Here is a 20,471-nt window from a genome sequence, read left to right as displayed (position 1 = left end):
CCAGTCCTCACTACCTCACTTCTCAGTAGCATTTGGTATAATTTTCTAGTTTCTTATCATTGATACTCTTCCATTGGTGTCTGATTCTACTTTCATGGTTTTACTACTACCTCTTTGACCACAGCTGCTTAGCTTCCTTTGCAGGCTCATCTTCCTCCCAGCGTCTAAATCCGAAAGTTTCTCTAGGTTCTGTGCTTTTCACTCTAATTTTTCTAGGACAGTTTCATCCCCACTCTGAACTTTAGTTACTGATGACTTCCAGATCTCCTCCAAGCTATTTGACATCTCCACTTAAGTATCTCAGAAACATCCCAAACTCAACATGTTTCCTAATAAACTATCCTATGCCTGGTACTCATCCAGTTGGAGAAGCTAGAAGGTATTTGCCTTTTTCTATCACTCAATTGCCAAATCTTATCAGTTTACATTTCTAAATATCCCTTGATTCTCACTGCCCCTCTCTCCACCTTCCCCATAATCTCCCACCAGGATTATTGTAGTTGTTGCTGCTTCCTATACCCACTTTTGTATCCCTTCAATCTATTCTTTACTCATAAGCCATAACATGCAAACTAATGCTTAAACTTTGCAAGAGCTTCCCATTCTTAGGATAAAAACTGAAATTCTAAATATGACCTACAAGGCCCTGCACGATCCAGCCTGTGACTACTTCCAGCTTTATCTTATCAGTAACTATCAAACAATGGACTGTCAATACTATTTGCTGAATTTATTCAAATCACACTTCACTCTTTCCATCTGTGCTGTAGCCACACTGGCCTTCTTTCACTTTCCCTAAATTGTCATGTACTGTTTCATCTCAAGGCCTTTGTATGTGCTGTTTCCTGGCTTACAATGCTTTCCCTCTTTATATACTTTTCATTCTTGAGATCCTAGTTACTATTTCCTCAAAGAACTCTTCCCCAGACTCCAGCTCCCATAATTCCTCATGCTTTTGGTGTATCGCACTTTTTTTCAATATATTTTTCAAGTTTTACTTTGAATGATGTTAATTACAGCATTTGAAGGGGAGGATCTAAATTCACACAAAATGGAAGGCTCTAAAATACACCCATTAAACTGCTAAAAAATAAATTGAGTGGTGAGAATACAACGGAAGTCCAATTTAGATTCTGAGTGTTGTCACCATGTGATTCTTCCAAGCTTATATCTGGAACTCCTGGAAGCTATTTCATATTCTGGTGGAGGGGCACAAAACCACAGCATGAGAAGGAATTAAGTCCTGAATTATTGGCTTCATCACATCCACCCTCTCCACCCCAGAATGGCAGAAACGAAACAGTTACCACACCCTGCAGACCTTTTGGTGTAAAAGAGGTGGAAACTGGGGTGGAAACAGGTCATGAAGATCTGTCTAAAGACTCCCTTTCAAGTGAGTTTGCACACACCATCAAGCAACGAGCTTGTCATTAATTAGGGTTAGGAAACCAAGGTTCAATTCTCAGGAAGTCACAATTTTCATTCATTTACTCAATATGAATTTACAAAATGCCTACATATTATCAGCTTCCACGTGCAGTCATTTCTAGATAAAAAAGAAACCTGGCTTCTCTAGAGGGGCCACCAAGTTCCTTCTCCAAGTCTATAGCTGAAAGGACCTTTTTTGGAATTGGGTTTCTTCTCTGCCTCTGAAAGAGTAACACTTTAAAGCTGAATTATCTTTAGCCTGGAAATTAACATATTTAGCTTGTAAGTCTAACATTTAGCAATGCTTACATCCCAGACATACAGTAAAAGATACACTAAATTCTGAAGGTAGCTCTGCTGTAAAATGTAAAAGTAAACAATTGTACAGTATTTGTGCTCAAAATTTCAGTTCTAGACCTAGTGTGTAACCACCGGCATTGTTATTCTTGCCATCCAGGAGAGCTGACAGTGTCATTTTGATACCTGGCTTTAGGGTCTCAGTGTTTTCTAAACCTGTTAGGCTAGAGTTGTTCACTTAGCCAAGAAGCAGGTGTCAGGGTTGATCAGATACTTGGGTATTCCAAAGTGAGTGTTTGTATTAGTCTGTTTTCACACTGCTAGTAAAGATATACCTGAGACTGGGTAATTTATAAAGGAAAAGGTTTAATGGACTCATAGTTCCACATGGCTGGAGAGGCCTCACCATTGTGGTGGAAGGCGAAAGGCACATCTTACATGGTGGCAGGCAGGAGAGAAAATGAAAGCCAAGTGAAAGGAGTTTCCCCTTATAAAACCATCAGATCTCGTGAGACATTCACTACCATGAAAACAGTATGGGGAAGCTGCCCTCATGATTCAGTTATCTCCCACCAAGTCCCTCCCACAACACATGGGAATTATGGGAGCTACAATTCAAGATTAGATTTGAGTGGGGACACAGACAAACCGTATTAGTGTTACTGTTTCCTGCTGTCCAGGTGAAATGGACAGTGGTCTCCAACTTCTTACTTACCTTCTGGTAAATGGAGCCACCAAACTGTCCCATTATTTACACTAGTGTGAAGTTGGAATTCATCAGACTTGTAGCCAACTGCAGAGTTGCTCTGGGTCACTCAGGATTTTGCAGTCTCAAAATTTATCTGGTAGCCAGCCAGTCAACCCTTGTAACCCAGCACCAGAGCGCCCCAGATGGAAGGTCCAGTGATGTCAAAATCCAGGTTACAGCCCAGGTTGATGTGTTCCTGCTTGTACCTGGTGTTGATTTTAGCATTTTTCCCCCAGTATTAGGTGACAAGGGTGAATCAAGGGTCAGCTTCAGTCCACTTGCAAGATGATCTTCCACAGTAATCTCAGTCCTGGTGTGTTGTGTGTTTCACTTCATAAACATCAGGCCGTACTCAGTCCATCTGTACTTGGTCTCCAGACTGCCTGTCACTTTAGTGATTTCAGTGTTGGCTGAGCCTAAGCTTTCAAATTCCAATGCATTCTCAGATTTTGTTTTCAAAAGTTTTATTAGGCCATATCCGTAGCCCTTCGTGAAGACATTCCTGGCAGATTTGCCAAGATTGGCATACTTGGGTGGCACAGCCATCTTCTGCTCAGAGGCGGTGGTGGCAGGCTTGGCGGCAGCTATGATGGGGGCTTCATCGGGGAGGCATGGAGCAAAGCAAGCAGCCGGTGTGTAGTGCTTTTAATGGTGTTTCATTATATACCTCATAAAGTCAGAATCCATGTCTGTATTGCTCACCATTGTATCCTTATCACAGTGCTTGGCATATAATGTGTGCTCAACAAATATTTGTTGAATGAGCATCTTTGAATCTCCTCCCAGCTCAATTTACTATTAACATAACTAAGAGAAAGGTTTTTTTTTTTATCAGAAGAGACAGAAGTGAACCTGCACATCTAACCTTTGACGTTTTTCCAATGATATAAAGATGTTTTTCACCCAAAATCTCAGTAGGTGGTATCTTCTACCCTTAATAGTCACAGATCAGTCAACATCTAAAAGGCCCCATCTGGAGCAAATCACTCTGCCATTCTAGTTTCCACCTAATTTCTAAGTCCTATAGTTCTGCTTAAATATCTCTTAAACCGTTTTCCTTCTCTCCATCTTCATTGTTATTACCTTAACCAAACTTTTATCAGCTTTTTTTTTTTTTTTTTTTTAAGATGGAGTCTCGCTCTGCCCAGGCTGGTGTGCAATGATGCAATCTCTGCTCACTGCAACCTCCACCTCGCCTTGCGAGTCTCCTGCCTGATGCCTCCCAAGCAGTTGGGATTACAGGTGCCCCTCACCACACCTAGCTAATTTTTGTATTTTTAGTAGAGATGGGGTTTCACCTCGTTGGTCGGGCTGGTCTCAAACTCCTGACCTCAGGGTATCCAACCGCCTCGGCTTCCCAAAGTGCTGGGATTGCAGATGTGAGCCACCGCGCCCGGCCCCTTAAAATTTTATCAGCTCTTATACAGATTACAGCAGGAGTCTCCTAACAGCTTTTGTTGTTGTGACACTTAAAAAATTTTTTTTAATTTAATTTTTAAAAAAGGAGTCCCTCCAGCTCCAGCAGGGAGACACAGGGGCTCAACAGAGTGCTTCCTAATAGCTTTTTGTCTTGAATCTAAACCGCTTTTGATTAGTTAAGAATTAGCTTAGTTACATGTAATAGAGATTCTGTTTTTCCTTTTCTGGGTATGCCCCACATTCATCTATATATTCACATATTCCACAGAATTTGAGTGACTGCTTTTACCAATTTTAGCGTAAGCCCTGAAGATACAGAGCTGGACAAGAACGTTCAATCCATGTTCTCTTGAAACTTAACGTAGTTATGTGAAGGTTAATATAGGACCAGAAATCACAACTGTGATGAATGTTACAAAGAAGAAATGTATCTTGTAATGGAAATATACAGAAGTGCAAACTTTTTCTGTTTGAGGGATGAAGGAGAGCTTCACTGGAAGTGATTTTGAAGCTGAGACCCAAAGGATTAATTAAAATTAACCAGACAGGCCTGGCATGGTGACTCACACCTATAATCCCAGCACTTTGGGAGGCCAAGGTGGGAGGATTGCTTGAGCCCAGGAGTTTGAGACCAGCCTGGGGAACATAGTGAGACCCCATATCTACAAAAAAAAAACACGAAAACCAAAATATGCTGGGTGTGGTGGCACATGCCTGTAGTCCCAGCTACTTGGGAGGCTGAGGTGTGAGGATTTCTTGATCTCAGGAGATCAAGACTGCAGTGAGCGGTGATCACCTCACTGCCCTCCAGCCTGGGTGACAGAGCAAGACCCTGTCTCAAAATAATAAAATAAACCAGACAAAAGATAGGGAGAAGGTCTGTCTTCCTTTCCTTCAAGTCCTTGCTCAGGTGTCACCTTTTTATTAAGGCTTACTCTGATTATCCTATTTAAAATGGTAACCCATGCTCCCCTTAGACATTCCTGATTCCCTTTGCTTTGTTTTTTTTCCATAACATGTATCACTTCTCACATGCTATGTAGTTTATTCATTTTATTCTTTTTTTTTTGAGATGAAGTCTCGCTCTGTTGCCCAGACTGGAGTGCAGTGGCGTGATCTCAGCTCACTACAACCTCCACCTCCCAGGTTCAAGTGATTCTCCTGCCTTAGCCTCCCAAGTAGCGGGGACTACAGGCGCCCACTACCACTGCCGGCTAGTTTTTTGTATTTTTAGTAGAGACAGGGTTTCACTGTGTTAGCCAGGATGGTCTCGATCTCCTGACCTCGTGATCCGCCCGCCTCGGCCTCCCAAAGTGTCATTTTATTCTTTATTATCTGTCTCTCCTACTCGAATGTAAGCTCCATAACTCAGGAATTTCTGTCACTGTTTCTGTTTTGTACACTGATATAACCAAACACTGAAAACAGTGTCTGATGCAGTTGATACTCAGTAAATATTTGTTGAGTGAGAGGAGGCAAGAAAGAATAGTCCCGGGGCAAATGTATAGAACTTGCCTTTAGAGAGAGAAAGAACATCTCTAATTGGTAACAGTAAGGAGGGAGGAATGGATAAGAGCAGATCTAAATGATTTTAAAATTTAGCATTTGGAGATTGAGAGAATTCCTTTTAAATAGTATGTGATGGTTGGTTTATGTGTGTCAACTTGGCTAGGCTATAGTACCCAGTTATTTAATCAAACACTAATTTGGGTGTTACTGTGAAGGCGTTTTTATAGGTATGGCTAACATGTACACTTAGTTGACTTTAAATAAAGGAGATTACTCTTGATAATGTGGGTCACTTGAAAGCCTTCAGAGTAAAACGGAGGTTTCTCGGAGAAGAAGAAATTCTGCCTCAAGACTGCAGCATCAGACCAGGTGCAGTGGTTCACACCTGTAATCCGAATGCTTTGGGAGGCCAAGATGGAAAGATTGCTTGAGTTCAGGAGTTCAAGGTTGCAGTGAGCTATGATCTGTACTCCAGCCTGGGCAACAGAGTGAGGTTTTGTCTCTAAAAAAATAAAAATTTAAAAAAGTTAAGAGGAAAAAATAAGACTGCATCATTAACTTCTGCGTGAGTTTCTATCATGCCAGCCTGCCCTACAGATTTTAGATTTACCAGCCCCCACACATGTGTTAGCCAATTTCTTAAAATATTTGTCTTTATATGAATGTATATATCTTATTGATTCTGCTTCTCTGGAGAATGCTGATTGATAATACAGCATCTCCTTTTTTCAAATAGAAGGTAAAGTCATCATCTGAGAATAAAGCAGAAGGAAATGGAAGAAGAGAGAGTACAAGAGGTTTGAAATACTCATTGCCCAGAATGGAAGAGTGAACTGACAAAAGAAACAGAGTTTTTAGGCAGTGTTGAGGGTTCAGCAGAGCTTGCTGAACAGAATTCCTTTCTGTCTTTGTCTGAAGAGCTTTGATTGTGTTTTTTTGTTGTTTTTGTTTTTTGAGACAGTGTCTTGCTCTGTCACCCAGGCTGGAGTGCGGTGGTATGAACACGGCTCACTGCAGCCTTAACCTCCTGGGCTCAAGTGATCCTTCCACCTCAGTCTCTCAAAGTTTTGGGATTACAGGAATGAGCCACCACACCCACCTTTTTCTTGTTTCAAGGCCTTAAACTTTAAGGACTATTGTGACTCAGGTACTGTTCTTTGACCTTTCATGAAAGAGTTGTCCGTGCTCTTTATTCATGCCCTCACTGAATCCTTTGTCTTGTTCACCGTTATGTCAAAATGAATAACAACTAAACACTTAACAATTATATCAAATGTCTACTACTTACCAGGCTCTATTCTAAAGCATTTTGTGTGCATTAATTCACTTAATCCTCACAATACTGTAAGGTAGACATTATTATCTTCATTTTCAAAACGTGAAACTGAGGTAAAATATCCCATGACTAGTAAGTGATGAAGTTAGGATTTCAATCCAGGCAGTCTGATTCCAGAGCCCATCTTCTTACTCAAAAATGAAGATTGTTATATATTTATGTATTTTTTTCCATGAATATTTTCTGATCATGTACTCATGGTGCCTAGTATAGGAGCTGGGGATAGAGTAGGCAGCAATCAGAATCTCTGCTACCGTGGAGCTTATATTTCTAGTCAGGGGAAATAGGAAATAAATAAGTATTTATATGAAGTCGTAATAAGTGCTTTGGAGAGAAGTAATGCAAGTAAAGAGGATAAGGATGTTGGGGAGAGAGTTGCTATTTTCTGTTGGGCAGTTAGGGAAGAACTCACTAATAAGGTGACATTTGAGCAGAGAATTGAGAGAGTAAGCCTTGAGAGCATCTTGAAGAAGTGTTCACTCTTCTACTGTTCAACTAGTTGTGTAAACCACTAGTGGTCCGCTAGTATCCATTGTCTCCTTTCTTTACGAAAAGAACCTCTAAATTTTCTTTTGGCATATGACCACTGAAAATAAAGATTAGATTTTGTAGCTTTCCTTACAGCTAGGCTTGGTCATGTGATTGATGTGTGCAGTTGCCAGGCTGTGCCCTTAAAAGAAAGGGTATGCCTTCTCCTTTCCTTTTCCCTCCATCTCACTAGTTGGGATGGGACCTGGCACACATGGTGGTAAATTATTTTGAACCTTAAAGATGAAGACTACTTCCTTGGAGAAGGCAGAACAACTGAAGGCTACCATGGTAGCCTCAGAGTACTTATGTTTGGATGGTTATAGGAGAGAAAAAAATAAACTATCATGTTTAAGCCATGATATTTTGGGTCTTTTTATTACAGCATTTGTGTGGTAGGTAGAAGTTTTAGATCAGGGATCCCCAACCCCCGGGCCACAGACTGGTACCAGTCATGGCCTGTTAGGAACCAGGCTACACAGTAGGATGTGAGTGGTGGGTGAGCAGGTGAAGCTTCATCTGTATTTACAGCCACTCTCCATCGCTCACATTACTACCTGAGCTCTGCCTCTTGTCAGATCATTGGTGGCATTAGATTCTCATAGGCGCATGAACTCTATTGTGAATGGCACATGCTAGGTGGCATGCTCCTTATGAGAATCTAATGTCTGATGATCTGTCACTGTCTCCCATCACCCCCAGATCAGATTGTCTAGTTGCAGGAAAACGAGCTCAGGGCTCCCACTGATTCTACATTATGGTAAGTTGTATAATTATTATATATTACAATGCAATAGTAAAAGAAGTAAAGCTCACAATAAATGTAATGCATTTGAATCATCCTGAAACTGTTAACCCCTCCCCTGGTCCGTGGAAAAATTGTCTTCCACTACACTGGTCCATGGTGCCAAAAAGGTTGGGGACCACTGTCTCCGAGATTTCCTGCTGTCTAGTGTATATCTCCCTAGTATACGCTGCATATTTCATGGGACTGTGAATATGACAAATTTTACTTATGTGAGAAGGTTATAATATATGGCATAGTTGACTGTAAGAGCGATTGTCTGGGTGGGCCTGATCTAGTCACGTGAGCCACATGAGCCTTTTAAAAGCAGAGTGTTTTCTTTATGGTTGCAGAAGGGGACATCAGAAAAGTGTGAAGCATGAGAAGGGTTAGAGGCACTGTTGTTGGCTTGAAAATGGAGGAATCACATGTCAAGGAAGACAGGTGGCCTCTAGGACCTGAGAGTGGCTCCTGGCTAAAGGCCGTGAAGAAAACAGGGACATCAGTCTTAGAACTGCAAGAAGCTGAATCTTGCCAACAACAATAATAGCTTGGAAGTGGATCCCCCCACACCCCCCACCCCCTAGAGCCACCAGATGAGTAGCCCCGTCAACATCTTGACTTCAGGCTTATGATACCCTGAGCAGAGAATCCAGTAGAGTCATGCTGGACATCTGATCTACAGAACTGTGAGATACTACATAGGTGTTGTTTTTAAGCTGCTTAGTTTGTAATAACTTGTTACACAGTTCCAGAAAACTTGTGCATTAGTGGGGCTTCTCCAGAGAAACAGAACTGATAGGCTGAGAAGTCCCACAATCTGCTGCCTACAAACTAGAGAACCAGGAAATCTGGTGGTGGAATTCAATCCAAGTTTGAAGGCCTGAGAACCAGGAGCACTGATGTCCACGGACAGAAGATGAATGTCTCAGCTAAAACAGCAAATCCACCAGCTGCCTGTTTAAATTCTGTTTAGGCAACAGATTGTACAATGCCCATCCACATTGGTGAGGATGATCTTTACTTAGTCTACCTATTCAAATACTAATCTATTCCAGGAATACCCTCAAAGACACACCCAGAAATAATGCTTTACCAGCTATCTGAGCATCTCTTAGCCCAGTCAAATTGACAAATAAAATTAACCATCACAGCGGGGCATAATAGCTCGTGCCTGTAATCCCAGCACTTTAGGGGGCTGAGGTGGGAGGATTGCTAGAGGCCAGGGGCTCAAGACCAGCCTGGGCAACATAGTGAGACCCTGTCTCTACAAAAAAATAAATAAATAAATAACAGTCATAACTTGTGTATCTCCTAACTGATACACAAGCAGACAGCACAGCATGTATGTAGTCTGTGAGGTGGGGGTATGGCTGTTGTGATTCAGGCACAGCAGTAGTAGAGTGTGAATATGGAGAGAGAAGCCTACAGAGGTAGCAGGCAGTTATCAGCAATTTGTAGGCCATGATAGGACTTTGTCCTTCAGCTGAAGGAATTAGATGAGGGGGCATTAGTGAGCTTTGAGCAGAGGAGTGATAGGATCTGCCTATATTTGAAAAGGATCACTGGCTGCTCTAAAAAGAATAGATTGTAGGGGCAATGGTGAGAAGCATGAGAAGGATCTGAGGCAAGGAGAACAGTTCAAAGGCTGTGGAAAACCCAGGTGAGAAATGATAGCAGCTTAGACCAAGGTTGTAGTACTTAAGATGGTGGGAAATAGTTGGATTCTGGATATATTCTGAAGGCACAACCAACAGAATTTCCTGAAGGATTACTTATGGAGGGAGAGAGAGAGAGAGAGAAAGAGAACGGGAAAGAGAAGAGGGAAAGAGAAAGAAGGGGTTTGGAAGAGGTCTCAAAGCTGACTCCAAGATTTTGGTGTGAGAAACCAGAAAGAATGGATTTGCCATTGACTGAGGTGGGAAAGACAGTGAAAGGAGCAGCATTTCTTTGGTGGGGAAAGGGTGGTTAGGAGCCTGCTTTTGGACATTTTAAGTTTGAGATACCTATAAGCTCTCCAGGTGGAGATATTAAGTAGGCAGTTGGATATACTAATCTGATTTCAGAGGAGAGGTGGGCTGAATTTCTTTTTTTATTTTAATCGTTAAACTTTTTTTTTTTTTTTTTTTTTGAGACGGAGTCTCCCTCTGTCGCCCAGGCTGGAGTGCAGTGGCGCGATCTCTGCTCACTGCAAGCTCCGCCTCCTGGGTTCACGCCATTCTCCTGCCTCAGCCTCCCGAGTAGCTGGGACTGCAGGCGACCACCGCCACGCCCAGCTAATTTTTTTGTATTTTTAGTAGAGACGGGGTTTCACCGTGTTAGCCAGGATGGTCTCGATCTCCTGACCTCCTGATCCACCCGCCTCGGCCTCCCAAAGTGCTGGGATTACAGGCACGAGCCACCGCGCCCGGCCTCATTCAACTTAATTTTTAAAAATCAGCCCCTCCATGAGCCCTCCCCCAAAAAATCCCCCTCCCCCGTGCCAAATAGATGTTGAGCTCCTTGAGATCAAGGATTTTGTTTTATTCGGGCTTCTTTTGGGGAGGTGGGATAGGGTAGATGGATACGCTGGGGGTGGGGATGGGGAAGTACCAAAGACATACCAAAGACCTGGCACTAGTTTAGACACTCAGCGAATGGATATAAACACCTGCTTACGACACCCCCTGGATTGCTAGTCTCCCGAGTCAACCGTACTGCTCGTTCAGTTCAGACCCCGCCTGGTCCTCCACAGGTCCCTGTCCCAGGCAAGCCTCAGCCCACAGGTTCCACCTAGTTCTGCCCCTCCTGGCTCGGGCTCTGCCCTCTCGGCCCCGCCCATATCGGACCCTGGCCCCTCCTCTTTCTGGCTCCCCCGGATGCTCCTGGCAAAGACTCGGTCTTTCTGGGATCTTGTAACGGTTCTAACAGCTGGGTGCGGGTGGAGCTGCGGGTGAGTCCTCGACTCGGGATCCGTTTCTCTTTGTTCCCTAGGTCCCGCTCTCGCCCCTGCGCTCAGAACCCCCTCCCACAGAGTCCGCCTCCTCTTCCCCGCTCTCCCAGCCCCGTCCTTTGCCTCTTCTTAACGTCTTCCCCTACCCGCATCCTGACCATCATTTGCTGTGCCTGCTCCTCGGCTTTCTGTCTTCACGACCTCCTTAGCCTGTGGGCGAAGACGTCATGGGACTGGAGCTTTGCTGCCTTTGAGTGACGACCTGTTAACCCGTTTTTCAGGCGATCGCCAGCTCGAGTGCAGATTCCTTGCTGTGACCGAGGTTCAGAGTGAGCTCTGTCGGTGTGTCAGTTTGCCTCTTCAGGTGATTGCACGTGTGTGTGCGAGTCTCTCCATGTATGGGTGGCTATGATTAGGGTGAGCCTCAGACTGGAACTCAAGTCTAAGTTCATTCACTACTCCAGCAGGCACTCTTCAATGAAACCTCATCAGCAGATCGGGCTCTCTTCCCTTGGCTTGCCTCCTAACCCCCCTAGGCCAGGTGAGGGGGACAGGGTACTGGAAGGTAAGAAGGAACTCTTCTGCAAGGAGGGCTCTCACCTCTGTCTTAGGCCTGCTCCTTACCAGAGTCTTTGGGGAAGCAGTAGGGAGGGCCTGAGGGTCTCAGGAAAGGCTCTCTGCTGGTCTGGCTCTGCTCTGTAGCTCCATCTATTTCCCTGTCCCAGGTCCTTTCTTCCTCCTAACCCCATTGACTCTGACCATCCCCTGCCCAGAGCCTGAGGTCCCTTCTCTGGCCCCTCTCCTGGGCTGGTCCATGCAGGTGAGGCCCGGCATCTGGCATCCTGGAACTGGCAGTTGGAGCCTGAGCTGTGGGCAAGGTCACTTCGACAGCGGTTGAATGCCCAGCTCCTCATGGTCCCAGAGGAGAGGAGGGTAGGTTTGTCTTCTGATGAGACATCATCTGATGCCCTTAAGTCTTGGCACTTCATATGCGTCTTGGACAGCAAAGAACAGCCCTTGGTCTGCCAGCAGAAACAGAGGCAGATCGTGAAGCCAGTGACTGAGTCAGGGCAGCGCACGGTGCTGGAACTCCTGCTAGCTGAGCTCCGAACTCTGTTCTCAGCTGTGTTGCAGGACAGTAGCCCTGCAGCTTGGCGCTATCTGCATGCAGTACTGGGTCTACTGCCTCCATATCGTGAGTTGCTAGTTGGCCACCTTGATTTGCTGCCCTTCCTGGAGCAGCTGTACTGCTGGGCACCCTGGGTCCAAACCCACCTCCATCTGGACCTGCTAGGTGCCATTGTCCAGGCCTTTCCTCCAGACAGCTCTTTGTTAGACAGTGCTTCCCATGCTGACTGCTGTCCCCAGAAGCGGAGGCTCCATCACAGGCCCCCATGCCCAGCTTGCCCTTTTGTGCAGGCCCAGTGGAGTAGGCAGCAAGTAAAGGAGGAGCTGGCCACCTGGCTGCGACCATTGACATTGCCCGAGCTACAGGGCTGCCTGGGCATTGTTGGTGCTCAGGTGGCCCTAGAAGAGGCTGTGTGGCTGGATGGACTTAGTCTCCTTCCCTTGGCACTGGCAACGGACATCCCTGTACGGTATGAAAGCAGTGACACTGACAATGCAGAGGAGGAACCTGTTGGAAGAAAAGAGACCAGGTAAGTGAGGGACTCAGTCTAGGGCTTTCAGCAGAGAAGAAAAAGGAGCTGTTGGATGGGTGCCTCTAGGGCCACTTGGAAGTTTAGATCCAGCTCTCTGTTTATCACAGGGATTAGCCCAACTCCATGCAAAGCTAGTGTGAGGCTACTTTCCTCTTCCTTTTTCTCTGCAAAATAAGCCCAGTGGTGTTAGTGTTAATCTCCATAGAGAAATACAGAAATTAATGAAAATCAGAAGTCAGCTATGAGGCAGCCAAAACTTTAGAATAACAGCTTGGCTTTTCAGTTTCCAGGCTTCTTTCTTAGATGATGCCAGAAGTCTCCTTAATTCTTTTTCTATAATTCATTCATAATCACTGAACATTGCCTGGGCCTACTGTGAGTTCATTCCTGGATGTTGGGTCTTTCCCTCAAGGTATCCCTGGGGAATGTGTGTCTGAGTGTCCTTCCCACATGTCTATGTGAGTTGAACCAGCTCCAAGGCAGAGTGGAGTTGGCAGCACTACTGGATAGAATTTCATTTTGACCCTTCTAGAGTCTTCTTGCCCTGCCAATGTGGGCACTCTGGCCCCTTGAGTGATATTTTTTTCTTTTGTTTCTTTTTTTCTTTTTCTTTCTTTCTTTTTTTGAGATGGAGCCTCACTCTGTCTCCCAGGCTGGAGTGCAATGGCGTGGTCTCGGCTCGCTGCAACCTCCACCTCCCGGGTACAAGTGGTTCTCCTGCCTCAGCCTCCTGAGTAGCTGGGACTACAGGCACGTGCCACCATACTCAGCTAATTTTTATATTTTTAGTAGAGACGGAGTTTCACTATGTTGGCCAGGCTGGTATCGAATTCCTGACTTCATGATCCGCCCACCTCTGCCTCCCAAAGTGCTGGGATTACAGGCGTGAGTCACTGCTCCCGGCCCTATTTTTTTCTTCTTTAAAATATCTGGCTATCAGAGCTCTCTACAGGATTTCAGAATGCTTGCAGAGACCTTCTCTTCTCAGTGTTCTTTAACTTTCGATTTTTTTTTTTTTTTTTTGAAACAGTCGCACTCTGTTGCCCAGGCTAGAGTGCAGTGGCCTGATCTTGGCTCATTGCAACCTCTGCCTCACAGGTTCAAGCGATTCTTTTGCCTCAGCCTCCCGAGTAGCTGGGATTACAGGCTCATGCCACCACGCCCAGCTGATTTTTCTATTTTTAGTAGAGACAGTGTTTCACCATGTTGACCAGGCTAGGTTTCCAACTCCTGGTCTCAAGTGATCTGCCCACCTCGGCCTCCCAAAATGCTGGGATTACAGGCATAAGCCACCAAACCCAAGACAGTTCTTTAACTTTAGTCTTGGAATTCTCCTTGTCCTCTGGCCTCATTTTCTAGACAATGCTTTGTAGCTGTCTGTGGCACATTTGCTGTTCGGGAAGAAGGCTAGTTTTACCTTTAATTAAGCTTGGCTTCCTCAGTTTTTGTTGTAAGTTTATGGCTGGGTCAAGTCTTTCCATTAAAGCCTAATGTTAGATAGATAGGCAGGCTCCTGGGGCCCTAATGGAAGGTGGCCAATGCCATCAATTTATGGTGGCCCTATTGGAATCTTTTCCCTTTTCAAAGAGCTGCCCTGTGCCTTGAGTACAAGTTTCCTTTCCTGGGAGAACTTAACTGAATTGGCATGGGCTGAGATGTTGGGAAGGGATCAAGTTCTTTGCCCTCCCTTTGAACCTGGCAGTAAACCTCTGAGGTCTAGCTAATATGGCTTAATTTGCATTACGTTTTCCCGGAGTGGCTTGCCAGGCATTCATTCATTCAATAAGTGTTGGATAGCTACATTTATTAGGATCTGCAAGATGCTAGGGATACAGAAGTGAATGAGACAGACTCAAGCCCTTCCCTTGAGGTATTACAGTTTAGTTAGGGAGATATAGTTAAGTTGATAACAAGTAAAATATAATTACAAATTGTAATAAGTGCTATAAAACAAAAGAATACTGTCTTTTGCCTGGCTGCTCCTCTGGGGGTGGGAGAGAGAGAGAGAGGGAGTGTAGTTAGGGGAAAGCATGTGGGGGGAGTGTTCAGGTCTAGATTAGATTAACAAAAACTTCAGAGTTTCAAGGAGGAGGGAGCAGTCAGTAGTATTACATGTTAAATGAGACAAGTAAGAAGAATGAAAATGTTCATTGGATGTAGTAACAAGGAAGAGGTTAAGTTTTGTGGGGAGGAAGCTAGATTGTGGTGCATTGAGGAGTGAATGGAAGATGAAGTGGAAATTGCATTTTACGATTTTTTTGTGAAGCTTAGTTTGAAGGGAAAAGACAAATAGCAGGGCAGCAGCTTGAAAGAATTTTGGTGTCTGGGTAGGGATTTTTTTTTTCTTTGATAGAGAGATGTTTATATCCCTTAACACAGTGCTTGAGAAGTAGGTGCTCAATAAATATTCGTAGACTAAATGAATAAATAGACTAAGGAAAGAAGAAGAGTAGATTAAAAATATATCATAGAGAATAAGGGGTCCAGAGCACTGATGGAGGAATCAATCTTACAGAGAAGAAAGGATACCTCTTCCTCTGAAATTGGGGGACAGATAAGTGTGGGGGAAGGCAATTGAAGTTGAGGGAATTGGCTAATGGCTAAAAACTTCAGCTTTCTCCAGGCAGGGAAGGAGACAGAGAATGGGATAGAACTGGGAGCTCAGCAGGGCTTGCATGGGGTTAGGGATAGCAGTTTGAGAGGCCTGAAAGAGGTAGCTGCCTGAGGACTTGTGTGAAGACATCGGAGCAGAATGAGCCCACAGCTGATTGGACACCAGGAACCTGTAGAGGAGCAAATGTCCTTGGTTTTGTGATCTTCAGAATATACTATATAATATAGGACTTTGCTGAGAAAATGAACCTATAAGAGCAATTATACCATTTAAGATGTCCTGATCCAACACAACAGTTCATCAAGGACATATGTATAAAGGTTATAAGCCATACTGTTGCTATGAATTCTAGAATAGGATTGCACTGTTATCCCTGGGGAAACTTGTGTTGATCTAAGTTTGGGTCAGTTAATGATACTGGTATATTCTGACTGGCTAAGTCTAAGTTAAATCATTCCAGAGTTTTTTGTGTGTGTGTGCTCTCAGGTCACCCCAACTAAAAATTATTAGTCATTCACTTTTAAGTTATTGGTAACTAATTTCCCTACCAATTTTGTTGACCAGAATGCAGGAGAGTAAGAGGATGAGTGTATTGGTGCAGGCTTGAGGGGGCCACCATTGGATCTTGGCAGGAAAGGAAAGAATATGAAGCTAGAGGTTGGGTGATGGTAGGGGAAGAGCAGAAAATGTAACAGGCATGGAGATCATTCAGGGTTGGAAAGCAGGTATAATGGAATCAAAGATAGAATATTAAATCTGAAAGGCTAAGAAGGTTGAGCTGGGAGGGGAAATCCAGTACTGTGGGCTTACAGAGCAATGAGTTGGGAAAATAAAGTCTTTCCATTATTTGTACACAGTATTATGTAATACTGACTTCATGGTAATTCCAATCAATCCAGAATGATTATTTGTTTATCAGAAAGGGAGAGATTGCTCACACACATGTTTGTGTCAATATTGTTGCCTAACTGTGTTGCATGATATGCTATATTTGCCCAGTATGTGGTATCTTTGAGTATAGATGGTAGTCAGGCTCGACAATGCCACATCAGGTCTCCTCAGGCACCTGATCTAGCTCCTCCTTTCACTAGCCAACAGTGGCAAGGCCTCCCTCTAAGGTACTTGACCTTTTTGCTCTGCCTTTTCTCTCCTGACTTTCTGTCACACAGGTCTCAGCTTGACTATGAAGTTCCCAGGAAAAAGGCCTTCCAAAAGAGCAGCACCGGCTTTTCACCTGAGACTTCCTTCCTGGATAGCCAGGTGATGACTGCTCTGAAGACGGAGAGATACCTGAAAAAGATCCACTTCCTCTATCTCAATGTGGCTCCCAGCCGGTACTTCAGGTGATAGCCTATGTCCAGGCCCCTTCTCCTCCCCCTGCCTGGTTTCCTTCTAAGCTATCTTCCCCCTCCTCTTTCTCCACGTGCGCACCCTTCTCCCTGTCCTTTCTCCACATACTCCTCCTCTGACTCCAGTGTCCCTCTCTCTTCCCTTCTCCTCAGCCTCCTCCTCCTTTCCACCCTCTACCTCCCCTTCACTCCCCTTTGCTTAGACAGCCTTTTGTCTTACACATCCTTTTCTCACATTTTGCTCTTTCTTCTTTATTCTATCCTAGAATGATAGAAACATTTGTTCATAGCCTTAGAAGTAAATTTTATGGTGATCTCTTCCAACTCCAATGGAAGAATCATGTGTTTGTTTAAATCTTTACGGTGTCAGGAAAATTTTTTTCCAGGTATCTTATTCCTTAGACTGAATCAAAATCTGCATTCTTTTAACTTCTACCTCCTGGTTCTAGTTTATCTATGGGGCTATAAAAACAGGTCTCCTCCTTCCCCATGACTCAAGAGACATTTATTCACTTCCTCTCATTAGATCCAAATCACACCTACTTTTAAAAATTTCTTCTTAATTATTTTGAAGCAAGGGCTCACTCTGTCACCCAGGCTGGAGTGCAGTGGCACAATCATGGCTCACTGCAGTCTCAATCTCTCTGGCTCAAGCAATCCTCTCACTTCAGCCTCCTGAGTAGCTGGGATTACAGGCATGAATCACCACACTCGGCCAGTTTTCTAAAATTTATTTTTTGTAGAATGAGGTCTCACTGTGTTGCCAGGCTGGTCTCAAACTCCTGGGTTCAAGCCTCAGCCTCCCAAATTGCCAGGATTACAGGCATGAGCCACCATGCCTGGCTCAAATCTCACCTATTTTAAAAAGCCCTCTTCAAGTCCATCTCCTCCCAGAAATAATTGTAATAATTGCCTTTAACCAGACTCTTCAATATATTAGGCACTGTGCTAATAAACTCATGACATGTGTTACTTAATCCTCATCTACCAGGTAGGTGCTATTATTATTTCTATATATGAGATGAATGGACTGATACATAAGAGAGGTTAAGTAATTTATCCAAAGCTACATAATAAGTGGTATAACTAGGATTTAAACCTAGTTATATTAATCCAAAAGTTCATGCTCTTAAGCAGTATCTAATACAGCCTCCCAAAGAACCTTATTTCCTGTGCACACTGATCTGTTGAACTTAGGTAGTACTAATGATCAATATCATTCATTCATTTACTGATCAATTCATTTAATAAATGTTCACTGAGAGCATCCTGCTGGTTATTAATTGATTGTCTCTTGATTCTAATTCTCCTCCTCCCTCTCTGCTTTGTGATACTGGGGCTGAGATTCTGCAAACTTTTTCTCTTTTTTCAGCTGGCCTCCTATTAGATTTGATTAATGGAGAGTGCTAGGAGACTGGACAGCAAGATAAGAGGGGAAGGGACTTGCTGCTTCGTTTGCTTGCTCTTTCTGCCATCATTGCCTCAGCAATGGTCTTTCACCCTGGCAGCAGCACTTTCTTTTTTTCTTTTTTGAGACAGAGTTTCACTCTTGTTGCTGGAGTGTAATGGCATGATCTCAGCTCACAGCAACCTCCACCTCCCTGGTTCAACCGATTCTCTTGCCTCAGCCTCTGAAGTAGCTGGGATTACAGGCATGTGTCACCACACCTGGCTAATTTTGTATTTTAGTAGAGACAGGGTTTTATCATGTTGGTCAGGCTGGTCTTGAACTCCTGACCTCAAGTGATCCACCCGCCTCAGCTTCCCAAAGTGCTGGGATTACAGGTGTGAGCCAACGTGCCTGGCCCAGACAGCACTGTCTGAATCAACCTCTTCATAACCCTGAGAGGTACCAACACCAGCTGGTAGCCCCTTTCCTTCAGAGTTCTTTTTGTTGTTGTTGTTCTTTTTTTAGACAGTCTTGCTCTGTTGCCCCAGATGGAGTGCAGTGGCTTGAACACAGCTTGCTGCAGCCTCCACCTTCTGGGCTCAAGTGATCCTCCCACCTCAGCCTCCCATGTGACTGGGACCACAGGTGCCTACCACCATGCCTGGCTAGTTTTTAAATTTTTTGTAGATGTGGGATCTCACTTTGTTGCTCAAGCTGGTCTCGAACTCCTGGGCTCAAGCTATCCTCCCTTCTCAGCCTCCCAAAGTGCTGGGATTACAGACGTGAGCCATTGCACCCCACCCCATTCAGAGTTCTGAGTCTCAACTCTGCAAGGCCCCTCCTCCAACCTCATAGCTTCTAATAACCTGAACCTCTTCCATTTGTTCCTCTAGTTCTGGAGCTGGTTTTTTATTTTTATTTTTATTATTTTTTTTAAGTTGGAGTCTCACTCTGTTGCCTAGGCTGGAGTGCCATGGCGATCTTGGCTCACTTTAATCGCTGCATCTCCGCCTCCCAGGTTCAAGCGATTCTCCTGCCACAGCCTCCCAAGTAGCTGGGATTACAGGCACCTGCTAATGTGCCTGGCTAATTTTTGTATTTTTAGTAGAGACGGGGTTTTGCCATATTGGCCAAGCTGATCTCGAACTCCTGGCTTCAAGTGATCCACCCACCTCGGCCTCCCAAAGTGCTGGGATTACAGGCATGAGCCACCGCGCCTGGCCTCGACATCTTTTTAAAAACACATTCTCTTTATTAAATTTCACTTTGTTGAAATGCCTAGTATGGTTTCTGTTTTACTGACTGGACCCTGACTAACACGGTACTTGGTATTATGAGTGGTCCCAGGAAACTAGCCTCTAATATAGGATCTTCTTTGGTTTGGTAATGTCCTTGGCCTAAAACAGTACTGAATTCCTTGCTAATGGGAAATAGGATACTAGTAATCCATGACACACAGTGGCATCACAATTAATTAAATTATCACTTGTGGTTGAATGTGATACTGACACCTAGTGGCTGCTACACTTGACTGTCATGGCTGTAATGATAGTAATGAGAACAATGTGGGATGGAATGCGTACAAACCATAGTGGAGAGCTTACAGAAAGCAAATGACAAGCTTAGGGCTTTAAACTATCAGCATCTTTTATAATTAGAGAAGCATCACTATCAAAGACAATTAGGCACATAAAGAGACAAGAAACTATTGACAAGAGAACTAAAAAGGCAATGGATGATTACAGGGCCAGGATCTGCCAAAGAAAGAAACCCATTGTAGTGAGTTCAGCATTTGGTGCTGCTTTTCCACAAACAGAGGGACCTCTCAATTCCTCTCAATATAAAGGTAATTAAATGTCAATTTTACTATGCATTCCTGAGATACTGAAAAGAGGAGCCAAGCTTTCAACAGACTCAGGGAACTAAATGAGCAAAAGTTGCAGTTCAGGTCCCATACCAAAGAGGAGGTATATTTCTGGTTCCACTTTACTCCTGTGTTGTAGCCATTTGGGGTCTCGACCCAAAGGCTGGGGGATTACATTTTTGAGTTCTCTGATGTGTTATACAGATATTATATTTCATATATTATCCAGTTTCATATATTATCCAGATAGTTGGCCTAGTTTTTCTAGTTGTTCTCAAGTGGGAATGTTGGTCCAAATTTCTAGTGCACCATCAATAGAAAGAACTCTTTCACTTGCTGTTTCATTATATTTATTTATTTGCCATGTAACAGATTTTTTTAATGTGTTTGAATTTATCAAAATTTTAATTGCATTTTCTCCAGTGTTTGATTTACATTTAGGAGAGAATTTATTCCTTCACCTCCTTTATTCTTTGAGTCTTTGCTCAGCTGTCACTCCCCCACCCTTACCACCCCATTTAAAATTGCACTTCCTTCTCCCCTGGCACCGCCGATCTCCCTTTGCCTGTTCTTTTCCCCCCTTCTTGTTGTTAATTATGTTTATCATCTTCT

The 20,471-nt window shown here is 44.0% G+C and overlaps 1 protein-coding gene and 1 pseudogene across 2 annotated transcripts in view; one reads left to right on the top strand and one right to left on the bottom strand.

Moving 5' to 3' along the window:
* DNHD1 (dynein heavy chain domain 1) overlaps window positions 1-20,471 on the top strand; it is an 88,310-nt gene that overhangs the window by 4,171 nt on the left and 63,668 nt on the right. Inside the window, exons 2-5 of one of the 2 annotated variants that reach the window (XM_063671199.1) lie at window positions 11,263-11,323; window positions 11,449-11,522; window positions 11,802-12,639; window positions 16,426-16,599. In XM_063671199.1, coding sequence (XP_063527269.1) covers window positions 11,263-11,323; window positions 11,449-11,522; window positions 11,802-12,639; window positions 16,426-16,599 — 1,147 coding nt within the window. Of the gene's footprint in view, window positions 1-11,260; window positions 11,346-11,445; window positions 11,547-11,801; window positions 12,640-16,425; window positions 16,600-20,471 lie in introns of those variants that run through there. The other variant, XM_054439194.2, reaches the window with a different exon arrangement.
* Window positions 1,826-6,113, bottom strand: LOC129007881 (voltage-dependent anion-selective channel protein 1-like; annotated as a pseudogene).

This window comes from Pongo pygmaeus, chromosome 9, assembly GCF_028885625.2.
Source record: "Pongo pygmaeus isolate AG05252 chromosome 9, NHGRI_mPonPyg2-v2.0_pri, whole genome shotgun sequence".
NCBI lineage: Eukaryota > Metazoa > Chordata > Mammalia > Primates > Hominidae > Pongo > Pongo pygmaeus.
This window is presented reverse-complemented; position numbering and strand designations above follow the sequence as displayed.